Source organism: Musa acuminata, chromosome BXJ2-1, assembly GCF_036884655.1.
Source record: "Musa acuminata AAA Group cultivar baxijiao chromosome BXJ2-1, Cavendish_Baxijiao_AAA, whole genome shotgun sequence".
NCBI lineage: Eukaryota > Viridiplantae > Streptophyta > Magnoliopsida > Zingiberales > Musaceae > Musa > Musa acuminata.
In genome coordinates this window covers 13,827,254-13,850,303 of record NC_088338.1, presented here as the reverse complement: position 1 = coordinate 13,850,303, position 23,050 = coordinate 13,827,254, and the positions used below count along the sequence as shown (strand labels likewise).

At 38.7% G+C, this 23,050-nt stretch overlaps 4 protein-coding genes across 5 annotated transcripts; 2 read left to right on the top strand and 2 right to left on the bottom strand.

The window, feature by feature from the left end:
• Nucleotides 1-1,070: 1,070 nt before the first annotated feature.
• On the bottom strand, nt 1,071-2,679 carry LOC135598995 (probable aquaporin PIP2-6). The gene is made up of 3 exons (XM_065093598.1): nt 2,217-2,679; nt 1,832-2,127; nt 1,071-1,751 (listed from the first exon to the last, which is right to left on the bottom strand). The coding sequence occupies exons 1-3, from the start codon at nt 2,479-2,481 to the stop codon at nt 1,581-1,583; spliced, it is 732 nt and encodes a 243-aa protein (XP_064949670.1). The 5' UTR covers nt 2,482-2,679; the 3' UTR covers nt 1,071-1,580.
• A 2,694-nt stretch (nt 2,680-5,373) lies between these two features.
• LOC135598123 (aquaporin PIP2-7-like) lies at nt 5,374-6,483 on the bottom strand. Its single transcript, XM_065091663.1, has 4 exons — nt 6,192-6,483; nt 5,791-6,086; nt 5,578-5,718; nt 5,374-5,493 (listed from the first exon to the last, which is right to left on the bottom strand). Exons 1-4 carry the CDS (start codon nt 6,481-6,483, stop codon nt 5,374-5,376), a joined length of 849 nt encoding a protein of 282 aa, XP_064947735.1.
• A 5,810-nt stretch (nt 6,484-12,293) lies between these two features.
• Nucleotides 12,294-21,676, top strand: LOC135598994 (la-related protein 1C-like). 2 transcript variants are annotated; one of them, XM_065093596.1, is made up of 9 exons: nt 12,294-12,906; nt 13,013-13,601; nt 13,678-13,846; nt 13,927-14,017; nt 17,537-17,608; nt 18,310-19,330; nt 19,953-20,969; nt 21,042-21,119; nt 21,250-21,676. In XM_065093596.1, the coding sequence occupies exons 1-6, from the start codon at nt 12,562-12,564 to the stop codon at nt 18,484-18,486; spliced, it is 1,443 nt and encodes a 480-aa protein (XP_064949668.1). In that variant the 5' UTR covers nt 12,294-12,561; the 3' UTR covers nt 18,487-19,330; nt 19,953-20,969; nt 21,042-21,119; nt 21,250-21,676. The 2 variants fall into 2 exon arrangements, with proteins under 2 accessions (XP_064949668.1, XP_064949669.1); XM_065093597.1 differs by lacking the exons at nt 19,953-20,969; nt 21,042-21,119; nt 21,250-21,676 and having other exon boundaries at nt 13,927-13,979; nt 18,310-18,446.
• On the top strand, nt 20,514-21,330 carry LOC103998832 (bZIP transcription factor 27). Its single transcript, XM_009420432.3, has 3 exons — nt 20,514-20,969; nt 21,042-21,119; nt 21,250-21,330. The coding sequence occupies exons 1-3, from the start codon at nt 20,514-20,516 to the stop codon at nt 21,328-21,330; spliced, it is 615 nt and encodes a 204-aa protein (XP_009418707.3).
• Nucleotides 21,677-23,050: the final 1,374 nt, after the last annotated feature.

Genomic DNA, 23,050 nt, shown 5'->3' with positions numbered 1-23,050 from the left:
GTACAGCGCGGCGGCCGCAGCTCCGATGAAGGGACCCACCCAGAAGATCCACTGCAGCAAAGGGAATGGAGAAGCCAGATAAGGTGGTGGTACCTTTGAACTCTTGAGATTAAAACCAATGCAAGTTTTAAGACTTTTGAGATACACAAGTAGCGGTTGGAATCATAAATTAGGTTTTATGATTAGATTAAAATTTATTTACGTATCTTAATTAAATTAGGACTCACAGTCTTAGTCAAAATCAAATGACTAATATAAATGCATGGAGTGTTCAAGAGAGATATAGGGTAAAACCAAGAAGAAAGAAAGACTAAATTATTATTGATATGGATAAGAGTTTTTTATCAACACTATCTCTAATATATTGTTAGATCATTTCTTCTCTATATTTTGTTAAATTTTATCATATCTCCTTAGAAATTCACCATCATGGAATCAGGGCTGGCTTGATCTTCAACATCAATGGTGAAAACGATAATTTAATCTTTTTAACCGTCGGAGGAGATATCATAATCAACAAGGTAATAGAAATATTGGATTATAGTAACAAATAGATAATGGACATAATGATGTGATAATTGATAGATAAAGATAGATGAGACATTGAGAGGCAAACTCCCATTCAAAAAAATTATATTGAATGCATAGATATTATTTTTTTTAATCTTTTGGTATAATCTTATTATCTAGATATGATGGAATCGATTATTTAAGATGAAAAATTACAGTGAACTCTTTTTCTTAAGGATTGAAAGAAATATTCATTGATATCTAAAAGAGAAGAAGAGAGCACTACGATTAATCTCTTAAGCAAGCGAATGTATTGTTTCTGTGGATCTCTAGAGAAGTCTGATTAATTTTAGAACTTATATATGAAAAGTGTATATCCTCCTACACTAATAGAAAATAAACCAAAAGAAGAACATGATTCATAATCAAGCGAAAACATAAAAAAAATTTAACAAATAAAAAAAAAGATGAGAATGAAAAAAGAGATAGATTTTTCAATAATATTCTTGTTGAGTTTGAAGGCAAAAATAAAATTCAGATTAAGTACTTTCCAACATGAATTTTCTTATAGTAGATGATTTTAATTTTGTTGGTATCATAAAATATTTTTACCTCCTTATACAAAAGACATTGCAAAGCGAGACAAGTTCTTGGTGTTTGAAGATCTAAAAGATATAGCATGTTTTCGGTATTTAAAGATGTGGAAGATATAGCTGATGTTGACAAAAATAATAATACTACTCTTGGATATTTCCAAGTAAAAAAAGTCTCATTAATTTTGAAGTAAAAAGATTCTATATTATTATTATTTCGATCATTTATTTTATTTTTTGGAGATCGGTTCAAAAATAATTTGAGGTAAATTAGATAGACCGACTCACTGGAGTTTTGAAAATTTTATAACATTTCATATTTAGGAAGTTTGATTTTTCATAGATAAAGTCAAACTCTTGGTTTGACCCCTCACAAAAAAGAGTTGACTAGGTGAAATAAGGTAGAGCCAAAAGATGTCCGATTTGATAGATGGAGAGATTATGATATGGAGGAAGAGCTTTTAGTTATCATTTATACTATATGAAATTTGTCCAAGACGAACTTACCTGATCATTCCATGCCTTCCGTCTGTTGTAAATGACAGCAGCTCCGAGGCTCCTTGCCGGGTTGATACCTGTGCCTGTGATCGGAATCGTCGCCAAGTGCACCAAAAACACCGCAAAGCCAATCGATAGAGGCGCCAACACCTACATCGAAGCTCAAGAAATTACTCTCTGCATGGTCGCGAAGGGAGGGGCTCCTGCACGTGGGATCGGAGGACACGTACCGGAACGTGGGAGTCACGGGCGTTGCGCGTGGGGTCGGTGGCAGTGAAGACGGTGTAGACGAGCACGAAGGTGCCGATGATCTCAGCGCCAAGCGCAGCACCGTTGGAGTAGCATAAGGCCACCACGTTAGTCCCGCCGCCGAAAGCATCGAACTGGTGTTTCATTATAGCCCTCGCGATTCCGACGCCGCATATGGCGCCCGCACACTGCGCCACCATGTACGACACCGCCCGCAACACCGACACCTTTCGACCTAGGAGAAGACCAAATGTGACGGCCGGGTTGATGTGTCCACCTGATCGTAATCATACCAATAGCAACGCGTCAAATGCGAAGAGAGAGAGAGAGAGATGAAGCTAAGATTAGTGCAGCGAGAGGACCGACCAGAGATGCCGGCGGTGCAGTAGACGAGAAGAAAGATCATGCCGCCGACAGCCCAAGCGATCCCAAGGAGGCCGACGCCGCCGCACTGGTTGTCTAGAGACGCGGCCTTGTGGCCGATGACGGTAGCCACGAGGACATAGAGGAACAGGAGGGTGGCAACGAACTCAGCGATGAGAGCACGATAGAAGGACCAGAGCTTGAGCTCCCCCACGTCGAAGAGTGGCGCTGGTGGGTGCTCCGTCACTACCCTTACTTCGTCCGTCATCTCTCGTATCTCGCAGGAGAAATGGGTTTCTGTGAGAAGAAAGAGAACGAGAAGATCATAGAGATTTATAGTGCATGAGAAGAGTGTCTTCTTTGGTGATGGCGTACAAGTAAATTTAACCGAGAAATTTCCAATTTAATTAATTATTGTCATATATATATATTTTTGGATTTTTGATTAGAAAATACGATTCACTATAAAAAATTTGATTAATTGTTTTTCCTTCTTAGCATTGTTGTGCAATAAATAATTGATCTAATGTCGAGGAAACTATTAAAATGAAGATTTCTAAGGAAATATCTCGAATGATTATTCTCATGAAAATAATTCAAAATAAGAATCCTTAAAGAAATAATTCGAATATTGTTAGGTTGATGGTTTTGCATTTTATGCCCTCACATTCTAAATATACACACAACCCTGAATGAATCATCATTCTCAACAATATTGTTTCGTCTCTTTATGGTGTTAGAGTTGTTTGATGACACTCAAGAAGATAATTCAATTAATCATTGTCCTCCATGTTTCTAAGATTTTTAAGCGAGGAAATATGATCAACTGTAGTTGATGTTGTCACTCCTAAAATTATGTTGATTATTTTTTTAATATTATGTCCGACCATTGTGGTGCATAAAATGATTCAATTAGTGTGACAACAAACAATTAAAATAATATTTTTTTAGTGAAACAACCTAAATGATTATTCTCATGGAAACACTCATTGATAAATCAAATAATAAAAAACAAGAGTTCAAGAGAGAATAGGAAAATAATTCAATTTATTATTATTATTATTATTATTATTATTATTATTATACAAATTAAAGGATTTTGATTAGAAAATATGATTCACCATAATGAGAAGAAAAAAAAAAGTAAGTTTGAAATTGGTGCAAATTGCACTTTAGACTTCCCACACAAATTGACAGAGGTTCTTCTATTTTTTTTTGATGATTTTATGATTTTTTTTAAAGATTAATTTGGTATGTTTTTAGGTTGATTATATAAACGAGTATAATCGCGTTCTAATAAGTGTCTCAAACTTTCACTACAAATTAACAATGATATCTAAATAGTGAGCAAATTAGTTTTTCTAGCTTTTACTTGATTTTAGGGATTAATAATTTCATAAGTGTAACAGTGTTTGTGTATGGATCACTGTGACTTCAGGTGAGTAATATCATTTGCACTTTAGACTTTCACCACAAATGACTTACAATAACTTAATAGCAAGTTCATAGGATTTTTCTTTTTCAATAATATTAGCATGTTTACAAATTAATTTAGAATTTCACCATAGATGAGCAACAAACATCAATAGGGAATTAATAGATTTCTGTATTCTTAATAATCTTAGAAATTTTTAAGTCAAATATGATAACTTTGAAATACTCATCCATTGAACCTCAAACTTTTACCACAAACAAGCAAAGATGTCTCAATAATGAATAAATAGATTTTTCTCTATATTTGATGATTTTAGGGACTTTTTAAGTCCAATATGGCATGTCTTTAGGTTGATCATGTGAATAAGTATAGTATTGGTACAACACTTTGAAATAGGTAATGGATTGCACCTCAAACTTTCACCATGGATAGGTAGGTAATAAATAGATTTTTCTCTATATTTGATGATTTTAGGGACTTTTTAAGTCCAATATGGCATGTCTTTAGGTTGATCATGTGAATAAGTATAGTATTGGTACAACACTTTGAAATAGGTAATGGATTGCACCTCAAACTTTCACCATGGATAGGTAGGTAATAACAAGGGCGATCTCCCTTAAAAAATAACCCACATTTTGGATATTTCTCGGTTAATATCTCCCATTTTATTTTATTTTACTTTTCGAATAGTATTTCTAATTTAAAAAATATTCAGATTATTCCTCAATAATAATTTTTTCGCCTGTTATAGTATTTTTGGCCACCAAAAGAAATATCATAAATGATCTAAATAGACTTTTAGTCTCAATCAAAAATTTCCAATAGTAAATCAACAATAAATTCATGCATTTTCTGTGTTTGGTGATTTTATATTATTTTTTAGCCCTATTAGGCACAATTCGCAATGACTTCGGAGTAGGCATTCATTGAACCTCAAACTTTCACCAAAATGGGCAACAGTGAATCCATAATTTTTTTGATTTATTTATTGTGATTCTATGCATTTCTAAATTGAACTTGACACGCTTTCAGGTTTATTTTCTGAACCAATGTAATCACATTCTTCCATTTTTAATGTAATTTAGAATACTTATCGATTGTACCTCAAACTTCAACCACTCATAGAGTGTGGCAGAACGCAGGGAGTGACGAGAGGCAACAACGGAAGAGCGAGGTAAGCTACATGTGGGATCGACGATAATGACGGAGAAAAGGAGCCGAGCGAAGGCGGAGAGGACGACGACAGTGGATGGGAGGTTGGCTTCTTTCCCTAAGGATGCAGAAACGTTTGCGAATGGCCGTGATGACCACACACCATTTTGTTTCCTTGGCCAAGTGTCGCCCACAGGGAAGCGAAGCTCCCATTCTACAATCTCGAAAGATAGCAGTGTGCTTGACTGTTGTGTCCCTACCAGCAACAACGATGAAGACAAGGGTGGATAAGATTGTAGTCGATTGTCATCGTTGGGGGAATGTTATGTCCCATAATTGCGCACAACCAAAGCTAAAAGGCACAGTTCTCATCTAAATCTATAAACAGAGTCTCCTACACAGATATGAATCATGCGAAGTAACATCTTGTAACCCATCACAATATATTAAAGAGTTCACAGAACAACAAACGAGAGAGAGAGAGAGAGAGACGATTAAGCAATCGATGTTTCAGTCTTCAGACCACCTTAGCACATTCACGACAGAACACAGAAAGAAAGATATGCTGCTATTTTAGTTGCTGCGGCTGCTCCTGAAGGAGACCAAATCCTTAATAGTCGACGCCCTCAACACGTACTGATAATACACCGCCGCCGCCAGAGCTCCGCCGAAAGGACCCACCCAGAAGATCCACTGCAGAGAGGAAGGCAAAAACCAGATCATTTTCCTCTAAATCCTGAGATCAAAACGAAACCAAGTTAATATGAAGAGACTGACGTGATCATGCCACGGCTTGTGCTGATTGAAAATGACCGCAGCTCCTAAGCTCCTTGCCGGGTTGATGCCGGTGCCCGTGATCGGAATCGTCGCCAAGTGTACCATGAACACCGCAAACCCGATCGACAGAGGAGCCAACACCTACACGGGAGCGGCAAAAGCTTTGGACCAGCGATCTTTTTGGAGAAATGGATCGTGCATATGCACACGCACCGGAACGTGAGAGTCGCGGGCGCTGCGTTTGGGGTCAGTGGCGGAGAAGACGGTGTAGACGAGGACGAAGGTGCCGACGATCTCGGTGCCGAGGGCGGTGCCCTTGGAGTGGCCTGGGGCCACCACATTAACCCCGCCGCCGAAAGCGTTGAATTGATGCTTCATGATGGCCTTCACGATCCGGACGCCGCATATGGCGCCCAGGCACTGCGCCACCATGTACAGCACTGCGCGCAGCAGCGACACCTTCCGCGCCACGAATAGACCCAACGTCACAGCCGGGTTTATGTGCCCGCCTGATCACAATCGAACGCCAACGGCAGCGTTAAAGGAGTGACCTTTGACGAGTTTAGAAACAGAGAGGGAGAGAAGTGAAGCTAGAATTAGTGCGGTGGAAGGACCAGAGATGTCGGCGGTGCAGTAGACGAGGACAAAGATCATGCCACCGAAGGCCCAAGCGATCCCAAGGATACCAACGCCGCCGCACTGGTCGTACTGAGACTGAGCCTTGTAGCCGATGACAGTGGCCACGGTGACGTAGAGGAACAGCAGGGTGGCGACGAACTCGGCGATGAGAGCCCGGTAGAAGGACCAAAGCTTGAGCTCCCCAAGGCCCAGCAACGGCGCCGGCGGCGGGTCATGGTAATCCTTCGCCGGCGGGTGCTTCCCCTCTGCCGTCACTTCCTTCGACATCTCTCTCTAGTTCGTCCTCTCTATGGCTTCCCAGTGAACGATATGACAGTCGAGATATATAATGCACGAGACGGTATGACAGTCGAGATATATAATACACGAGACAAGGATGTGTCTAAATAATCTGCTGCAAAAGGGGATGATTTTGTTTATTAAAATAATATAATTTATATAAATTTGAGGAAAAGATCTTCCTTAATCATAATCATAAGTTCAAATCATACATATATTCTTAAATCATAGACTAATTAAGTATTAAAAGAATATAAAGGATGTTTTTATGATGATCTTCTATCATGCTCATATAAGATTGAGTTTTTATCAAAAATGTCAATCTTACACCAACGTAACTAAAATATCATGGGAGTAAGAGATTTTGTGAGAGAGTCGGTTGATCATAAATACGTATATGAGAAACACGTAGTTAAGATCTGATAACTTAATCTCCAAAAAAATAAAAAAATCATTGATGATATATTTCATAGGAGAGTGAAATATCGAGTTAAAGCATAAGTAGGTGATAGCAATATTATCACAATATATGAGTGGATTGGAATGTGATGTCAAGTTTGCATACCGAATTAGTGACCAAGTTAATTTTTGCAATAGTGGTGGTGATGGCTCAATATTCAGCTTGAATGGTAGATTTTGTAATATTTTTATTTTTTGAAACTCCAACTAATCATATTGGCTCCAAGCAAAATAGTGTACACAAATATATATGTTTTATCATAAGTATTGCTTATCTAATCAATATTGTCAAAGGCATGAAGATGAAATGATGAATGTTTTGAAAGCTTTTTTAAGATATTGTAGGATACATTTTAGAGTAAGCTAATATATAGTGGAGAGTCAATACATGAATTGTGATAATTTATTGATTGTAAATGAAATGTTTGAATATGTAAGAGATAAATACTACAAAGAACAAAGTACTTATCGGTACTATATATGATCAATAGTAGAGTTACTATCATATAATTTGCGTAACTCAGTGGAAAAAAGTGAGATGATGACTTCTTTGACATTCTATATGCTCATATGTAATAATAAATCTTGAATATACTTCTTTTGAGATAAAAAAAATCTAAAAAAATATGAACATTATTTTAACTTCCAAAATAACTTAAGATTACCAGGTCTGAGAATTTGTTACGATCTTAATGGAGAGAGAGATGAATTAGTACATAGCGATTTTAATCTATTTTAAAATTCAATCTTGATCGATAAATCACCATGCCTTAGAAACTTGACTGATTAAGTTAAATACTTTATGACCAAATTCAATCGTATTAGATGTATCAAATTCTACGTGGCCAGATTCAACCATGTAAAAAATATTAGATGTATTAAAGTTGAATTCAGTCACGTAAGAGATATTTGACGTCACGTAGTAGAATTCTAGGGATTGAGAGATAACAAACACTTCATGGCTAGATTCAATCGCATTAATCTTCATTCTTTTTATAGTTATTAAAAATCTTGACATGCCCAAACCATTAATCTTTAGCACTCATTGATATGCCAAACCCTCATTTTGGAGGTCCAAAATATCTTCCTCCACTTCTCCTTCATCTTCTTTGGAATTGAATTAGTCGCTATTTTCTTCACCACGCTCAGCTCCTATAAGTCCCTTTAGCTCCAAAGAGGTCAAAAGTGTTGTTACAACGAAGGATTCCCCTTTGAGAATGATCCCCTCCGATAATGGACACTAAAGTCTAGACAAGCTCCTTTTAACTTTTGTTTTGGTCTTGAAGATCTTAACCATTGTCGATCTCACTTCTTCATTCCACCCAAATTCATTCGAGCTCATAGTTGCTTGTCCTATTGAGTAATCCTATATATCAAATCATGACTGCTACACCTACACTAATGCATTATAAGAGGGGCTTCAGTTCACCCTCCATGCTTTCGTCGTCATAATCTTTCTTACATTAGGAGATCTCATCTACTTAGGTAGCATCGATGTTGAACTCTTAGTGTTGTACCTTGCAGCATTTGTTGATGTTGACCTTGTTGCACCCATGCTATAACATTTGCTTTTAAGGGTTTAGCATACTTCATTTCAACCCAAAGTAAATGTAAGATTTAAAAACATCAAATTCCAAAAAGGATTAGAAGGAATATTTTTTATTTATTTATTTTCAGAAGGGGTGGTTTTTCAATCTTTCATAGAGCACTTGAAAGTTTATTAAACTCTTTTAAGGTTGGTCAGATTCGAGAATGGGTGATTCTTTAAAATTTTTATGTATTGTTCGAGTCTAAATCCATTTTCTAGATAAGCAAATAGTGACTTGTCGAAACCAAGCTAAGTCCACTGCCCAAGGGTAAGCATTTATGGCTCCTCATTTTTATACTCAATCAATTTCTTGTTTCTATTTCCAATTTACCATCTTGCTTTTATAGACAAACTTCTCGATAACTTTCTCCAAACAACTAACATGAGGGGGGAAAAGGAAAGTCCCCTAGATCCTCTTGATCATGAGAGCAACCAAGGGTCTCATCATGTCCTCAAAATTGTACTCTTTTAATATCGAAGGAATAAAGGCATGCATTGGCCCTAGGAAGCACATAGACAATTGACCACCTCCCTTCAATAGGAACTAACATAAAAGGATCAATGGAACATTTAGTTTTGGAGTCGGAGGGGTAGAGGGGAACTAGGCTCCCTAGAAACCACTCTAGGAAGTAATATTTGCATTCCCCTTTCAATATCTATATGATAAAATAGGAGGGCTTCATTTGTAAGTACACAACTTACTAACTCGAGCTTAAACAAGAACTTCTAAGCTTTACTAGGGGTTATTGTTTTAAGAGATACACTAGAGTCTTAGAGTCTTAGTGTGATGCACTAGGTCCTCACAAAAAAGATATATTTAAGCTAAACAAGTTTGTAAGTCTAGTTTCTTCCGGCGAACTTTCGATGATCTTTTAGTGAACTTTCGACGATCTCTCGGCAATGTTCCAGCGGACTCCCAGCAAGCTCTTGGACTTCACGACGATCTTCTTGGTGAGTTCCGATGAGCTTCTCTAGCAAGCTTCGAGACTTCTCGGCTGGTTCCTACAGAATTTTCGACGAACGTTCGAACTTCCGACGAACTCTCGAACTCCCAACAAAATCGCGTTCTTGACTCCGGAAGTATGTAAAAACATACTTCGATCTAGACAATTAATACTAAGCATGAATCATGTTGTCCGGCATGTCATTGGTCCATCGATGCTTCGTCCGATTCTTCGGCGCATCGTCCTCACTTGCGGCCTATTGCCCAACCGGCCAGTTGACTCCGTAACTCCGATATTCTTGGCTCAATATCCCCTCTTCTTGGCCCGAAGCCTTCTGTCGATACGTCGACCAATCCTTCGACCCGACGTCCAATCTTTTGACATATTTTCCTCCGGCCCAACATGATTCTTCCTGCTTTAATTGTCTCATCCTGATCGAAGCATCATGCGTCACTCAAAACGTAAATCAAACCATAAATACTTATCAATTGATTTCATCATCAAAATACGAGATTCAACACCACCACCCAGACCACCTGGGAGACTGGGTCTTCTAGGCGGTGCCACTGTCGGCCATATTTTCAGAGGCTGATTGGGCTGTTCAATCCGGCCCAAATCATCCCTGTTAAAGGCCCAGTTGGCCCTTATTAAGTTAGTGGGATTACCTCTCAATCTTAGCTTAATTTAAGCTCTAACTACGATAATTAAGACATGATCACAACACTTCTTGTTTCGGTGTGTCAATTGCTCTTCTAGCGAGCTTCCGACGTACTTTTGGCGAACATCCGACGAACTCTCGGTAATGCTCCGGCGGACTCCCGGCAAGCTCCTAGACTTTATGATGATTTTCTTGGTAAGTTCCGACAAGCTTCTTTGGCAACCCCCTGAACTTCTCGGTTGGTTCTGGCAGAACTTCCGACGAACGTTCAGACTTCCAACGAACTCTAGAACTCCCAACGTGATCTCGATCTTGACTCCGGCACAACACCTACTTGTCTTACTGCTATCGTAGTTAATCTTGCACACTTTTCTCAACATATAGATTAGATCAAATAAATTACAATTGATTTCATAAGAACAAATTTTTGATTATCTTAACACTAAAGAAAAAAAGGAATTTAAATTATAACAAAATGATCAATGACTAAGGTTATTGGATAAGCATTAAATATCTGAATAGATTACATGGTGTCTAATATGATGCCATGTCATGACTAATTTAACTTGATCTCGCATAATTAAAAGATAAATTTCTACAATGTAATGTCCAATCTTACCTTTCACCTTTTTCTTCAAATGTATTTTTGAGCAATACAATGCATACAACACGTGCTAATTTGGATTTTTCTTTTTTGCTTGATGTTTTAATATAGTTTTAGCAATTTTTTTGCATATTTTCCATAAATGATAAAAAATTGCTGACCTCAATTTCTTGTTAGAGATAACGGGAACATTTATGTAACATCATTAAGAGTATATGATTTGCTTGATGGTTAGCAAATTTTAATCAAACATTCAAATTATATTTGGCATGAGCTATACCTCATAAGCATACCACTTGAATTCACACGTTATTGAATGTTTAATGATCGAATCATTCACAAAGTGATTCAGTATTTGAAAAACTTTCCAATAATTACATATTGTTAGCCTCCTTACCTTATATATAATGTGAAATTTAATGAAACTAAAATATTATCTTAGATAAACATATTTTTATTTTTAATATGCATTCCTGAAGGAGCTTGAGTGAGTGAATGTAGAAATGATATTTGGTAAACAATAAATGAAAACTATATTTTAAATATATTGGCATAAGTATGATTTGGTAAGATTATATTTCAAGAGTCCCTTAAATATTATGTGATAAATTTACCGTTATAATATTTATTCAAAAATAAATATATATTTTTTTTATTTAAATTAATTAGTAAATAAATAAATAAATAATCTTATAAAAACTTTCATATTGCCTAGACTTATAAAAATAAATATAAAAATATTTTTTTTTAAAAAAAATAAATAAAATTTAAACTTATAGAAAATATAAATCATGTTGGACAATCTCGTTATTTTAAATATCATAGGATATTCTAAGAATATAAATATATATATATATATATATATATATATATATATATATTAACATCACATAAATGTTAAAATATTAATATGATCATAAGATAACATTAACATTTGAGTATTGATAATGCAACATATAAACCAAATATAATTTAAAAAAAATTATCAATCAATAATTTATATATGAAATGCATGTTTTAAATATGTTCTCTGACGCACTTTTTAACATTGGAGCAGCCTTGTCTGAGTACAACTATATGGTATACATTGGATAAATTTTTTGTTTGCTTTTGAATACAAACTTTTTTGTTTCAGTGGATGATAACTATGATTGACCAGTTTGAAATAGAGGAAACTTGATAGCCCAATCGGACAAACCTAATTAAAATTCAAACTTGAGTACAAGTGGATTGAGTTGAGTTTGTTGAATGATCCATATCACACATTGTTGAATAATCTTATTTTTGCTATCCGAGCGATCTCAAATACTTTTGGTAGAATTATAGGATGCAGTAAAACCATGAATTTTGACGAATTTGATCCCACACTCGGACCCAAATTTGAATCCACTAATTGGGCTTGTCGAACCTGATGTTGACCGAATTGGCTCGACCCAGTCCGACCGAACCCGTCCAAACCAAACCATGTGCGACAAAGAACGGGGGCAGAAGGTAAATACGTGAAACGCCCCAGGAGACGTTTCCCCGTTCCTTTCCTGCCACCGCTGTACGTTGCGTAACAACTCCTCCCCTTTCTCCCAAACGAAACGAAGGAATCGAGGAGAGAGAAGCGCCGCGAGATTCTTCTTCCCTTCGTCTCTCTCTCTCTCTCTCCGCAGAATCTTTGAGAAAAGAGAGGGCACGAGCATTGCCGGTGGCTTTCGCAGTAAAGCCCTCCGAAGTTTCCTCCGTCCTCCTTTAAACCCTCATCTCTCTCTCTCTCTTCGCCGTTCCTCACCTCGCGTCGCCCGGTGCAACCTAGGCGTCCCCGATCATGTCGCAGGCATCTCTTCCCTCCCCTTTCTCTGCCGACGCGGCGTGGAACCCTGCTCCGGAACCCCCCGAGCGGTCCTCGCCGCCCGGGGAGACCTGCGATGCCGCCGTCGGCTGGCGGACGGCGGAGAGCGAGGAGCACAGGAACGGCGGCAATGCGGCCGGAGATCGCGGGTGGACGCCGGCTTGGAGCGTGCCGGCCAATGGAGCTAGCGAGGCGGGTCCGGTGATGGGAGCGGACTGTTGGCCCTCGCTCCCAGAGTCCGCGTCGAGGGTGTCTATCAGATCCTCCTCTTTGGACTCGTTGATGGCTCTCTCGGATGGACCATCGGCCGCTGCTGCCCTGGTGCGATCCCGTGCTCTTTGAACAAATCGTTGTTATTTCTTAGATGAGAAGTTCTTTTTGTGTATTAAATATTAATGTAGAGTGACCCTTTTGCGCGTGTTATTAGGGATCTATGATCGCTTCTTCCCAGATGAAGCTAAATGCTAAGAGCACAAACCCAATTTCTTCCCAGGATCATGATGCTCTTGGTCGCCAGGGGCCTAATTCGAGCCCTAATTTAATGAAGAGACGTGGTGGCACTGGCAGCAGTTCAGCAGCTAATCATGGTCCTGGAGCATCTCAAGAACCTCATTTTATTTCAGAGATGCCTCCAGTCAGTGTAGACACATCTCAGGGATCTTCTCCGCAGGGTATTGCCGACCACGGTAATAGCAATTTGGGTCGGCATAGGAGAGATGAGTTCTTGCCGCAGCTGCAAAGCGGCAGCAATAACCAGAGAAGCGGTTATGGTGGCAACAAAAGGGGAAATGCCCACCATAGGCGCCACGGTAGCCGGCGCGATCAGGAGCAGGGTGGCTATGACTGGAGTGGTCCTCGAGGTTTTAGTGGTAGAGATTCACACATGTTGATGCCACTGCCTCAACAGCGGGGACAGTCACAACCATTCATTCGAGCACCTCCACCGCCCACCACGGCACCTTTTGTTGGCATGCCACCATATTTTCGGCCTTTCGTGAGCCCCTTGGGCTACCCTGGTATGCAGTGCCTCTGATATAGGTTCTTTACTTTGTCATGTGGGTTTTGTAGTTTTGATAATCTTCATGATACCAGAATTTCATTCTGCTCTTTATTATCTGCCGCCACCTCCACCTACTGACACACTTAGAAGCATGCCTTTCATTGCCCATCAACTGCCCCATATGAATCCCCCAGCAATGTTTCTTCCTCCAGCAGATCATCAGCGCTTCATGTTGGTCAAACAGATAGAATACTATTTCAGGTGTTACAAGAGTCTCTATGGCTAACTAAGATTTTCTAGTGCAATTCAATATCTATGTATTAACTTGTTTGCGTTTATAGTCCTGATAATCTTTGCAAGGACCTTTTCCTGCGAAGGAATATGGATGATCAAGGTTGGGTTCCTATCTCCTTAATTGCTAGCTTTAATCGGGTGAGTTGTTTTAAACTACTTCGATATCTTTTTCTTGTTTGGTTTTGCTTACCACTTTTCACTTGTCCCTATTGCTGGTAAGTAATTTGAAAGACTAAAACATTCTTTTTCGTCATTTCTGTTTTGCATTATATAGAAAATAAAGAACAGATGCTTTGACTCAATTTTCTATTCTTTGTTCTGGTATAACTTGAAGTAACACATTTAATGCTAAAGAAGAGCGCAGTCCTTTGCTGACAAAGTGGGATACCATGCTCAGAGTGCCGGTGTGGTAATTCATGCTAAGCATATTGTTATATTGTAAGTATTCATATAATTATAACAAAAAAATTGTATGGTAAGTTTTCTCTTGCATGATTTTAGAAACATACGATAATTTACAATATTGTCCAAGTAAAATCATCTGATGCAACTATAGGAAACACTTGCTGCTCATTGCCCAAAGTCACATAGTCTAATACCATATCCCCTCTATTTTTGCTTTATTTTACACCGTAGTCCCTAATTTAGTTTTCTCTTACTAAAGCAAGGTCTGAAATTTCGTATTGTACCGGAGTTTCGACGATCGCTCGGTATGATACGGAACGGTATACCGCTCGGTATACCGTTCGGTATATTATATATATATATATATATATATATATATATATATATATATATATATATATATATATTTATTTATTTATTTAAAAGCCAACGTCGCATCGCCTCGGTGACGTCGCCTCATTTATTTAAATAATATATAAATATATATATATATATATATATATATATTTATATTTATATATATATTTTTTATTTATTTAAAAGCCGACGTTGCATCGCCTCGGCGACGTCGCCTTTTCCTTCCCCACGCGGGGCGACGTCGCCTCGTTTATTTAAATTATATATATATATATATAATTTATTTTAATATTATTATTCGTTCCGTCCGGTAACGGGCGATCCGCGTACCGGTATACCGTCGGACCGGTACGTACCGCGCATACCGGATGGTATTATTTGGTATTGCTTACCTTGTACTAAAGATTATTTAACCTATCCTAAGGAACCAAAATTTTCTTTATTCCTAGCTACTAAACTATCTAAGTTGCGACTCAAAACCAAGACAACGCATGGGGCTAGTGTTTTTTCTTGTCGTGCAGCCAACTCCTACTTAAACTTCTCTCTTACCCTCCATTGCTTCTTTGAGAGAGTTTTGAGATTGTCATCAGGTCCTTTTTAGGTGGCAATTTGAATTCAAAGTTTTGTAATAATATTAGATGCAAGGGTTTAAGGTTTTGTGGTTTGGTTTTGTATGTAAAACATGCTTATTAAAGAGAGTGATGCAAGAGCGGCAAAGGAGATTGCTGTTAATGTAAGAAAAATAGGTACAAATAGGATAAGGGTAATGATAAGGTGAGAGGTAGAAACTATGAAATGAAGAAATAATAGACTAGGTGGTGGAAAATTATTCATGATAGAGATTAGAAATATTACTAAGTAACATCTAACCCAATGAAGCATTGTTTCATTTATCAAAATTCATGTCTAATTGAAAAACATAGATATATAAGCATTGACTACAAATATATTGAACCTAGACATTCCTACGACCAAGGATTATAATTTTAGTTAGATTGGTCTGTATCGACTGTTGTATGCTTGTTTGACCACACTGAATAGTTTTACTTGGTCTAGTTCCACACTGTGTGTCACCTGGTATTGTTGTCAACACTGAGTTGTATCAGTGGTAAGCCTATTCGCACTCTCTCTCTTGTTTATCAGCTAGCTTTGATTACAATATGTAACATAGTTATCGTAACCAAACTACAAAATATTATAGTCAAGCCTTGGGTCACTAGTTGCATCAGTATGCCAACGGGTCAAACTATATGTCTATTTAAAAAATTATTTAAAAATATATAAAATTATTTATAGTATTAGAAATTATTTTAAAAACCTAAAAGTATCTATTTTAATAAAAAAAAAGAACAATCTTAAACATAAATGCGAATAATAAAAAATAACATCAACTAATATTATAAGCATAAATCTTAACAAAAAAAAAGCATGATAATTTTTTTAAAAAATAATTACAGTAGTCCAAACAAAAATAAATTGTTCAGCAATATGAAATAAATACATGCAGCATAATTATCATGACTCAAATATCAAATACATATGAACTTAAAGATCAAAATTATAGTTTCTAGTTATCAAACTGTCATGTAGTTCTACCCCACAGAAGTCCATTCCATATCATATTCAAGTTTTTAATACCTCTAATATGGTGAAATACAACAAGAAGCTATAGCAACAAAGTAGATGGCCATGGAAATGTGAGCGGCTGAAGAATGACATTATTGAAGAAAGAGGAGTGGTCGATAGAAAGACCTTGTTGAAGAAAGAGGAGTGGCTGGTAGTAAAGGAGTTGCTGAGTAAAGAGAAATAGACAATGTATGAGGGAAGATGTAAGGAGATGGATGGCCAAAGGGAGACGAGACAAACGAGATAGAAAGGGTGGAGAGAGAAGGGTGGTCAAATGAAGACAAGGAGGTGGAGGGGATCGAAGGAAGAGGAGGTAGGAGAGGAATGATCAGATAAGCAAGGGTATTTTCTTTCTCACTTTAATCCTAATTTAAAATTAACATAACTTCCCTCTAAAATAAATGGTAAGAAGGTTTAAGGGAAGGGTTTGTAAGTAATTTTAGCTATATTAAAAAATTTAAAACTGGTCAGATAGCTGGCTTATTTTGAGTTTTTATCGATAAGTGGATGAGACTGACCAATGGTTCATTTCTCAATTTTTCTGGTCCGATCATCTAATCTAGTTTGGTTCAAACAACTATGGGACGGAGGATTTTTATGACACTTGGGAAAAATTGCAGTGCAGGTCCTATCATGGGTCACATTATATCAAAGCTTTTTTATATTCATTACATTTTGGATTTGATCTGTCAAAAAGTTTGGCTGTGAGGCCGGTGTCTATACTGACAAAAGGGATGCGGGTGCCGCCTGTCTTGTTCAGCTGCAAGAAGGATCGCACAGCTCTTTACAAAATTTAATACCTGGATTATGTTGAAGCTTTCTATGTTCTTTTAACTTTCTGCTTGTTCATGTCCATATTATTCTTTCCTGGGTTATGGAAGGATAATTTTGTCTTACTGTCATTGAATATTTTCTTATTTTAGTGAGACTATTACCAAGTTTTGAACTGGTTTTAGCAGTCTGTTTGTTTTGACAATAGTGCAAATTGACTTTTGGGTAGCTAACCGTCCTCATCTGTGATAGCTATCTACTAAAGTTTTGGTTTGACTTTATATAAATGAATTTATATTGGGCAGGATTCTTATTAGGCATGATCAACATATTATGTTGACTAGCTGTGCTAGCTGTGTTTTATGGAAGGCTGGAGAAAACCATTATTTATAGGATCTGGATAGTTTTGTTAATATGCTTTAGTCATTTGCTGGATCTTCTTCCATTTCGTCCATATTTTAATCACAAATGGAATTGTTTGTGTTTCGTTTCCTGCAGGTCAAACAGTTGACAAGGGACATGCCACATATATTGGATGCTGTACGAGGTTCAACAGTGGTAGAAGTGCAGGTACAGCTTACAACTTTTCATTTTATTTCTTCTTATTTGTATATGCTTTATATTCCTGTACATAGGATAGTCATAAGTAGGTGCCTTTGCCAAGTCTTGATCAATGCCAATTTCCAATATGTTACTGCCATTGTGGTTATTCTTATGCAGCTGCAAAATAGAAGGATACTAAAAAACAAGGTATGAAATTTCGTATCGTAACGGAGTTTCGACGTTCGCTCGTTACGGTACGAAACTGTATACCGAGCGGTATATCGTTCGGTATATATATATGTATGTATATATATATATGTATGTATATATATATATGTATATATATATATATATATAATATTTTTATAAAAGGTGATGTCGTCTTATTTTTATATATATAAGATTATATATATTTATATATAAATATTCTTATATATAAGGCGACGTCACCGAAAAAGGTGACATCACGTTGCCTCGGCAACATCGCCGAAAAAGGCGACGTGATGTCACCTTATATATATATATATATATATATATATATATATATCGTTCCATCTGGTAACGAGCAGTTCGTGTACCGATAAACTGACGGACCGGTACGTACCGCCCGTATCGGGCGGTATTATTTGAAATTGCATACCTTGCTAATAAGTAATTTGTTTTACACTTGCGTAAATTTATTTGGGCCATATGCTAACTTCTGCAGTTGTTGATGCAATCTGATGCAGGGTGAGAAAATAAGGAAACGTGGTGATTGGATGAAATGGATGATGCCACCAACCCCAAATCAGTATGATCTTGCTTCTGGTTCCCAATCTCCACTAACACCAGGCTATGATTCAGTCATTGCTCACATGCATACTTTTGGACTAGACGAGGGTTCTTCCCATCATAGTATGAGTTAAGACTTGTGGGAACCCCCCAATAGTACTTGTCAGATTCATAATGAGGTACTTTGAAGTAGATCAGCACCTGGAAGTTTCAACAACTAGATGCAGGATTCTCTTACTGAAGATGGAGACCGGTCAGTCGTCCCAATCAGTCAGAACTATGGAAAGATTAGCCAGGAGAGACTCATTGAAATTCGAATGCATGAGTCAGAACCAGAGAATGTGAAAAGGATTGATTGTTGAGAGCCATTAGTTGAGGTCTTTGCCTTGGCTGCAAATGGGCATCAACCAAGAAAGAAGGGGGAAAAAAATGACAGAAACGAAGAAAGAATTTGAGAGATTTAACTTCCAGTCAATTATCTCTAGGTTGAACTGCTACTACCATATAGTGGAAAGGAGGTTTCGGATTGGCGGTACTCATTGGCATGGCTCCTTGGGATGGGCTTTCTGAATCCCCAGCCTTTTGCTGTCACATACCACCGTTGTTGGGGGGTAAGAAATGGATTTTAATCAGCGGCGCATAGCGGTTCTCATCTCCCCAGAGCTGAATCTGCGGGCATGGTTATAGTTTCCAATACTGTCATGGTTACATTACATATACCTATTATTCTTTAATTGCAGCTGCAAATAATCGCCTCAAATTATTTGATGGATTGAATAGATAGATTATCCACAACACAGGCTGAGATCTGTCGTATATCTTATGCATATTACCGTTTGTGTAATCATCCATGGAGTTGCAGAATATTTGTCTTCAAAGATGATTTGCTGGAAACGTGTGGATTTGTTTTCGCTGATGGAAGAGACCTGAGCAAGCCTAGCAGACAAACCGTCATGGAAGATCACACTCATGAGACAGGTAACCACTCTTTCAGGGGCAAGTTTAGACCATTTGAATGCAACTTTAAATAGAATGTGCGGGTAAATTGAGTCCAAATCAACGCATAATAGTTATTCCTCTTGCAAATAGACCCTTCCGGATTTCTTTCCGTAGATGATTTGTTACAAGCATGCTCAACAGCTAGCAGATCTGTGATAATGGCACAAAAAAAATTGTATTAGGTCATGTGAAGCTTGTCACATCTTATCACATGTCAGGCTTCTGAGGCCATGTGATGTAAATAAGCATGAGGTAAATTGCTGGATTTATCAATATAATCCCACAGTGACCCTTTAGTGGTCCTTAGTACTGTCATCTCACCACCCAAAGGGGAGAGTGTAATTTGCGTCCATGCACACACCGGTATTCGATTTGGGAATGAGAACCTCCTCAATTATTGTACTGTATCAAAATTCTAATCCGGTGAACGCTAGAAGATTTCATCTCTCATATTTAATCTTAAAGAAAACAGTGAAAAAAAGGATTACCATTTTTGTCAGACACGCATGCTACTCTTTACTGTATCAGATTTCCGTGATACCATTTTAATTAATATGTTTGTTTGAGCTTTTTGTCTTTGACACACATGCCGCTGCATCAGATATCAAACATCCCGTAGTGAGTGCCATCCTACGGCGACCTCAGATTCCCTCTGTCTCCCCTGTCTTTCTTTGCCTTTGACGGTCCTCATCTCCTTCCCGCTCTGTGGATAAAGCATGCCACGGCCCCACGCAGAGCTACGGACGTGTCATACCCCACGTACTCCGGCTGCCCCCTCGGCCAACCCAAAAGAAGTTAACCAGGCCATACTCATTTTTAGAATGCTGCTTCCCTGTCCGTGGCAGGCGATGGCCGTAGCAAAATCATGAGGCTGGAGGCCGCAGGACGCCTTCTCCACGTGATCCCCGGTACGTTAATTGCCCTCGCAGGGCTCCACTTTGTGCAAGACGGAACAACAAACAAAAACAAGAAGAAGCCAGAAGCTTGCTTACTATTACGCCTCTCTCTCTCTCTCTCTCTCTCTCTCTCTCTCTCTCTCTCTCTCTCTCTATATATATATATATATATATATATATATATATATATATATCAAAGCCAGTCTCTGTGTGTTGCCATGAGTGGTGGAGTAGGCTCCTCTCCGATGACCTCTTCCTCCTCGTCTATGGCGCCGTCCCAGACCCCAGGGAAGGCGATGGAGGAGGTGGAGGTGTGGAAGGACATCAGCCTCAGCAGCCTCAACCAAGACATGCCCTCCACGCCTCCCCTCTCGCTCCACTACCATCACGACTCCAATCCCACGTCCACCTCCACCTACGTCGCCGGCGTCACCCTGCAGGACTTCCTCTCCGGGGCCTTCAGGGTGGCGGATCCGATCCCTCCCACATGCTGCGTTCGCCGCCCCGCCACCCTCAGCCTCGGGTCCGGCCAGTTCCTCGACTGCCTCAGCCCAAATTCCAACTGCAGCAACAGCGACGGCTCCTTCTCCAGCTGCTCCGCTGGGTCCGCGATGATCAGGAACGGGGCCTTCGAGAACGGCGACGGCACCGTCGTCGACGGGCGGAAGAAGCGAATGATCAAGAACCGGGAGTCGGCTGCTCGGTCCAGAGCCAGGAAACAGGCATGATCCTCGTCCCTCTTTCTCTCTTGGCTCTTCTCTGAATTCTGCAGTCTCTTAAGAGTTCCTAAACAGGCTTATACGAGCGAGCTGGAGATGGCAGTAGAGCATCTTTTGGAAGAGAACAGGAAGCTAAAGCTCATGTACGAGGAGGTAATCCATAGACCCAACAACAGGGACCTTCCATGAGTCTGCGTCCGCAAGAGAAGGCTACCTTAGTCTCCTATGTGCAGGATCCTACTGTACTTTCTCGCCCGCTCATGTCCTCCTTTTGCTTGCGCAGTTGCTTAAGCAGACGATGGCGGCTCAGCCACCTGCCGCCAAGAAGCGGAAGCTCCAAAGAACCTCAACTGCTCCGTTTTGAGGAAAGAGGGGAGCCTAGGAGCTTCAACCTCAGCGGCTGCGGCAGATGCAACCCTCTCTCGCTCTCTTCTTACAGGACAGTGAGTTGAGCTTGTCACAGGTTTTGCTTCTGCAAGGCATGGCAAGCTCCTTGCAGAAGAACAAGACAGTCCTAAGCTGCTGCATCTAATCCTACAAAATAAACAAGTCTCTCTCTCTCTCTCTCCCTCTCGGTGTACACATATGGACCTATCTTCTCTCATATGGTCTTCTGCGACATGGATGCTTCGTGTTTGTTCTTTTGACAGCAGGTAGCGCTTGACGCTAGTTGAGTTTCTTGCATTGGATCAACTTGTCTACTTGTAGTATCCTAGCTGTCTCCCTGCGTCTTCTTCTCCTTTCGTTTCATCAATAACAGTGCATCTCGGATGATCTTTACGACAAGTAAGACCAGCAACCTTCACCACCTGTCCTATCTTCTTCCCTCTTCTTTACGCCTTCGAGTGCAATCCAGCTGCCATGACAGAAAGGGTGAAATATGTCGTGCTTGTAGATAAGTTGATCACGCGATAAGATCTTACCGTCACCATTGTTGTGATGGTGAGGTCTACTACTCCACGGTCTTTTCCAAGTTGACAAGATCAGATGGTGATTTCCGGCGGGGTCAGCAAGCCCACCACCCTAATTGCTTCCTTTTGCTTCTTTCCACACTCACTGTACATGATCTAAAACCATCTTTCCAGAGAATAATAGTAGTAAACGCTGCTTTCACCCCTTCAATCGTTCTTTGACGCTCCGATCAAAATCGCGTGTGCGAGTATTGTGGATGCTCAGCTTTGGGATTCTAATCTCGACTCTCTCTAAGAGGGATTTTGTTGGGATCAAAGTGATCTTTTTTGGCCTATATGTGATACCACTTCAAGACAATCTAGCAAGCATGCAGCGTGTTTAGAAGCGTGACTCGATGTGCCTTATCTGTGGATAAGATGGACAAAAGAGTACTTCGTTTCGGATATTATATACATGTGATTCTTTCTTTATGGGAGATTTTTTTATAAACAGGGTATTTTTCAATTGGTATCTCATTTTATTTTATTTTCTTAAATAGTATTTTTATTTATTTTTATATTTTAGTTTATTATAATATTTTTGACCTGTTATAGGGTTTTGGTCATCAGAAAAGTCTACTTAAAATCAAATATAATAAATAATTTAAATATTTTTTAGCTTCAATCATGAATTAAATGAAACCATTTTGCGACTTAAAAATTAATAAAAAATATGAGAATTTTTTAAGGAATATTTTAAGTATTTTTAAATTAAAATATATATTTTAAAAAAGAATATATTATTTTTTAAAATATTTAAAAATATAAATATTTTCTAAAAAAATTATGGGTGGTTCCCCCGATTGCCCAAGTCTAAAAGCTAGTCCTCGACGTCTACATAAGGATTAGACTCCCCTCACTCAGAACCCTCTCATCCCCATTACTTCAGAATAAGCTAATTTGATCATCGGAGGAGTTACGTAGAAAAATCCCTATCGACATCGACCTTTGTATAGGATATGTGAGATAATTGAAACCCACATCGGACATATGAAGACTACCTCGAATCTATCTCGATCACCTCGTCCACTATAGCAACCACCTCACTTGATCGCCACGAGGATCACTAGGACAACTTTGCGCCTTTGGTTAATGATATTAAGGCAGCAACAAATTTAAATACATTTATAACTT

Excerpts from the sequence above, each read along its gene's own strand:
- LOC135598995 (XM_065093598.1), bottom strand. The coding sequence starts at position 2,481 with ATGACGGACGAAGTAAGGGTAGTGACGGAGCACCCACCAGCGCCACTC. Across the intron at positions 2,128-2,216 it reads CTGCACCGCCGGCATCTCTG|GTGGACACATCAACCCGGCC; the intron begins GTCGGTCCTCTC and ends GATTACGATCAG. Across the intron at positions 1,752-1,831 it reads CCCGTGACTCCCACGTTCCG|GTGTTGGCGCCTCTATCGAT; the intron begins GTACGTGTCCTC and ends GCTTCGATGTAG.
- LOC135598123 (XM_065091663.1), bottom strand. The coding sequence starts at position 6,483 with ATGTCGAAGGAAGTGACGGCAGAGGGGAAGCACCCGCCGGCGAAGGAT. Across the intron at positions 6,087-6,191 it reads CTGCACCGCCGACATCTCTG|GCGGGCACATAAACCCGGCT; the intron begins GTCCTTCCACCG and ends GATTGTGATCAG. Across the intron at positions 5,719-5,790 it reads CCCGCGACTCTCACGTTCCG|GTGTTGGCTCCTCTGTCGAT; the intron begins GTGCGTGTGCAT and ends GCTCCCGTGTAG.
- LOC135598994 (XM_065093596.1), top strand. The coding sequence starts at position 12,562 with ATGTCGCAGGCATCTCTTCCCTCCCCTTTCTCTGCCGACGCGGCGTGG. Across the intron at positions 13,602-13,677 it reads GAGCCCCTTGGGCTACCCTG|AATTTCATTCTGCTCTTTAT; the intron begins GTATGCAGTGCC and ends TCATGATACCAG. Across the intron at positions 13,847-13,926 it reads CAGATAGAATACTATTTCAG|TCCTGATAATCTTTGCAAGG; the intron begins GTGTTACAAGAG and ends TTGCGTTTATAG.
- LOC103998832 (XM_009420432.3), top strand. The coding sequence starts at position 20,514 with ATGGCGCCGTCCCAGACCCCAGGGAAGGCGATGGAGGAGGTGGAGGTG. Across the intron at positions 20,970-21,041 it reads GGTCCAGAGCCAGGAAACAG|GCTTATACGAGCGAGCTGGA; the intron begins GCATGATCCTCG and ends GTTCCTAAACAG. Across the intron at positions 21,120-21,249 it reads TAAAGCTCATGTACGAGGAG|TTGCTTAAGCAGACGATGGC; the intron begins GTAATCCATAGA and ends TTGCTTGCGCAG.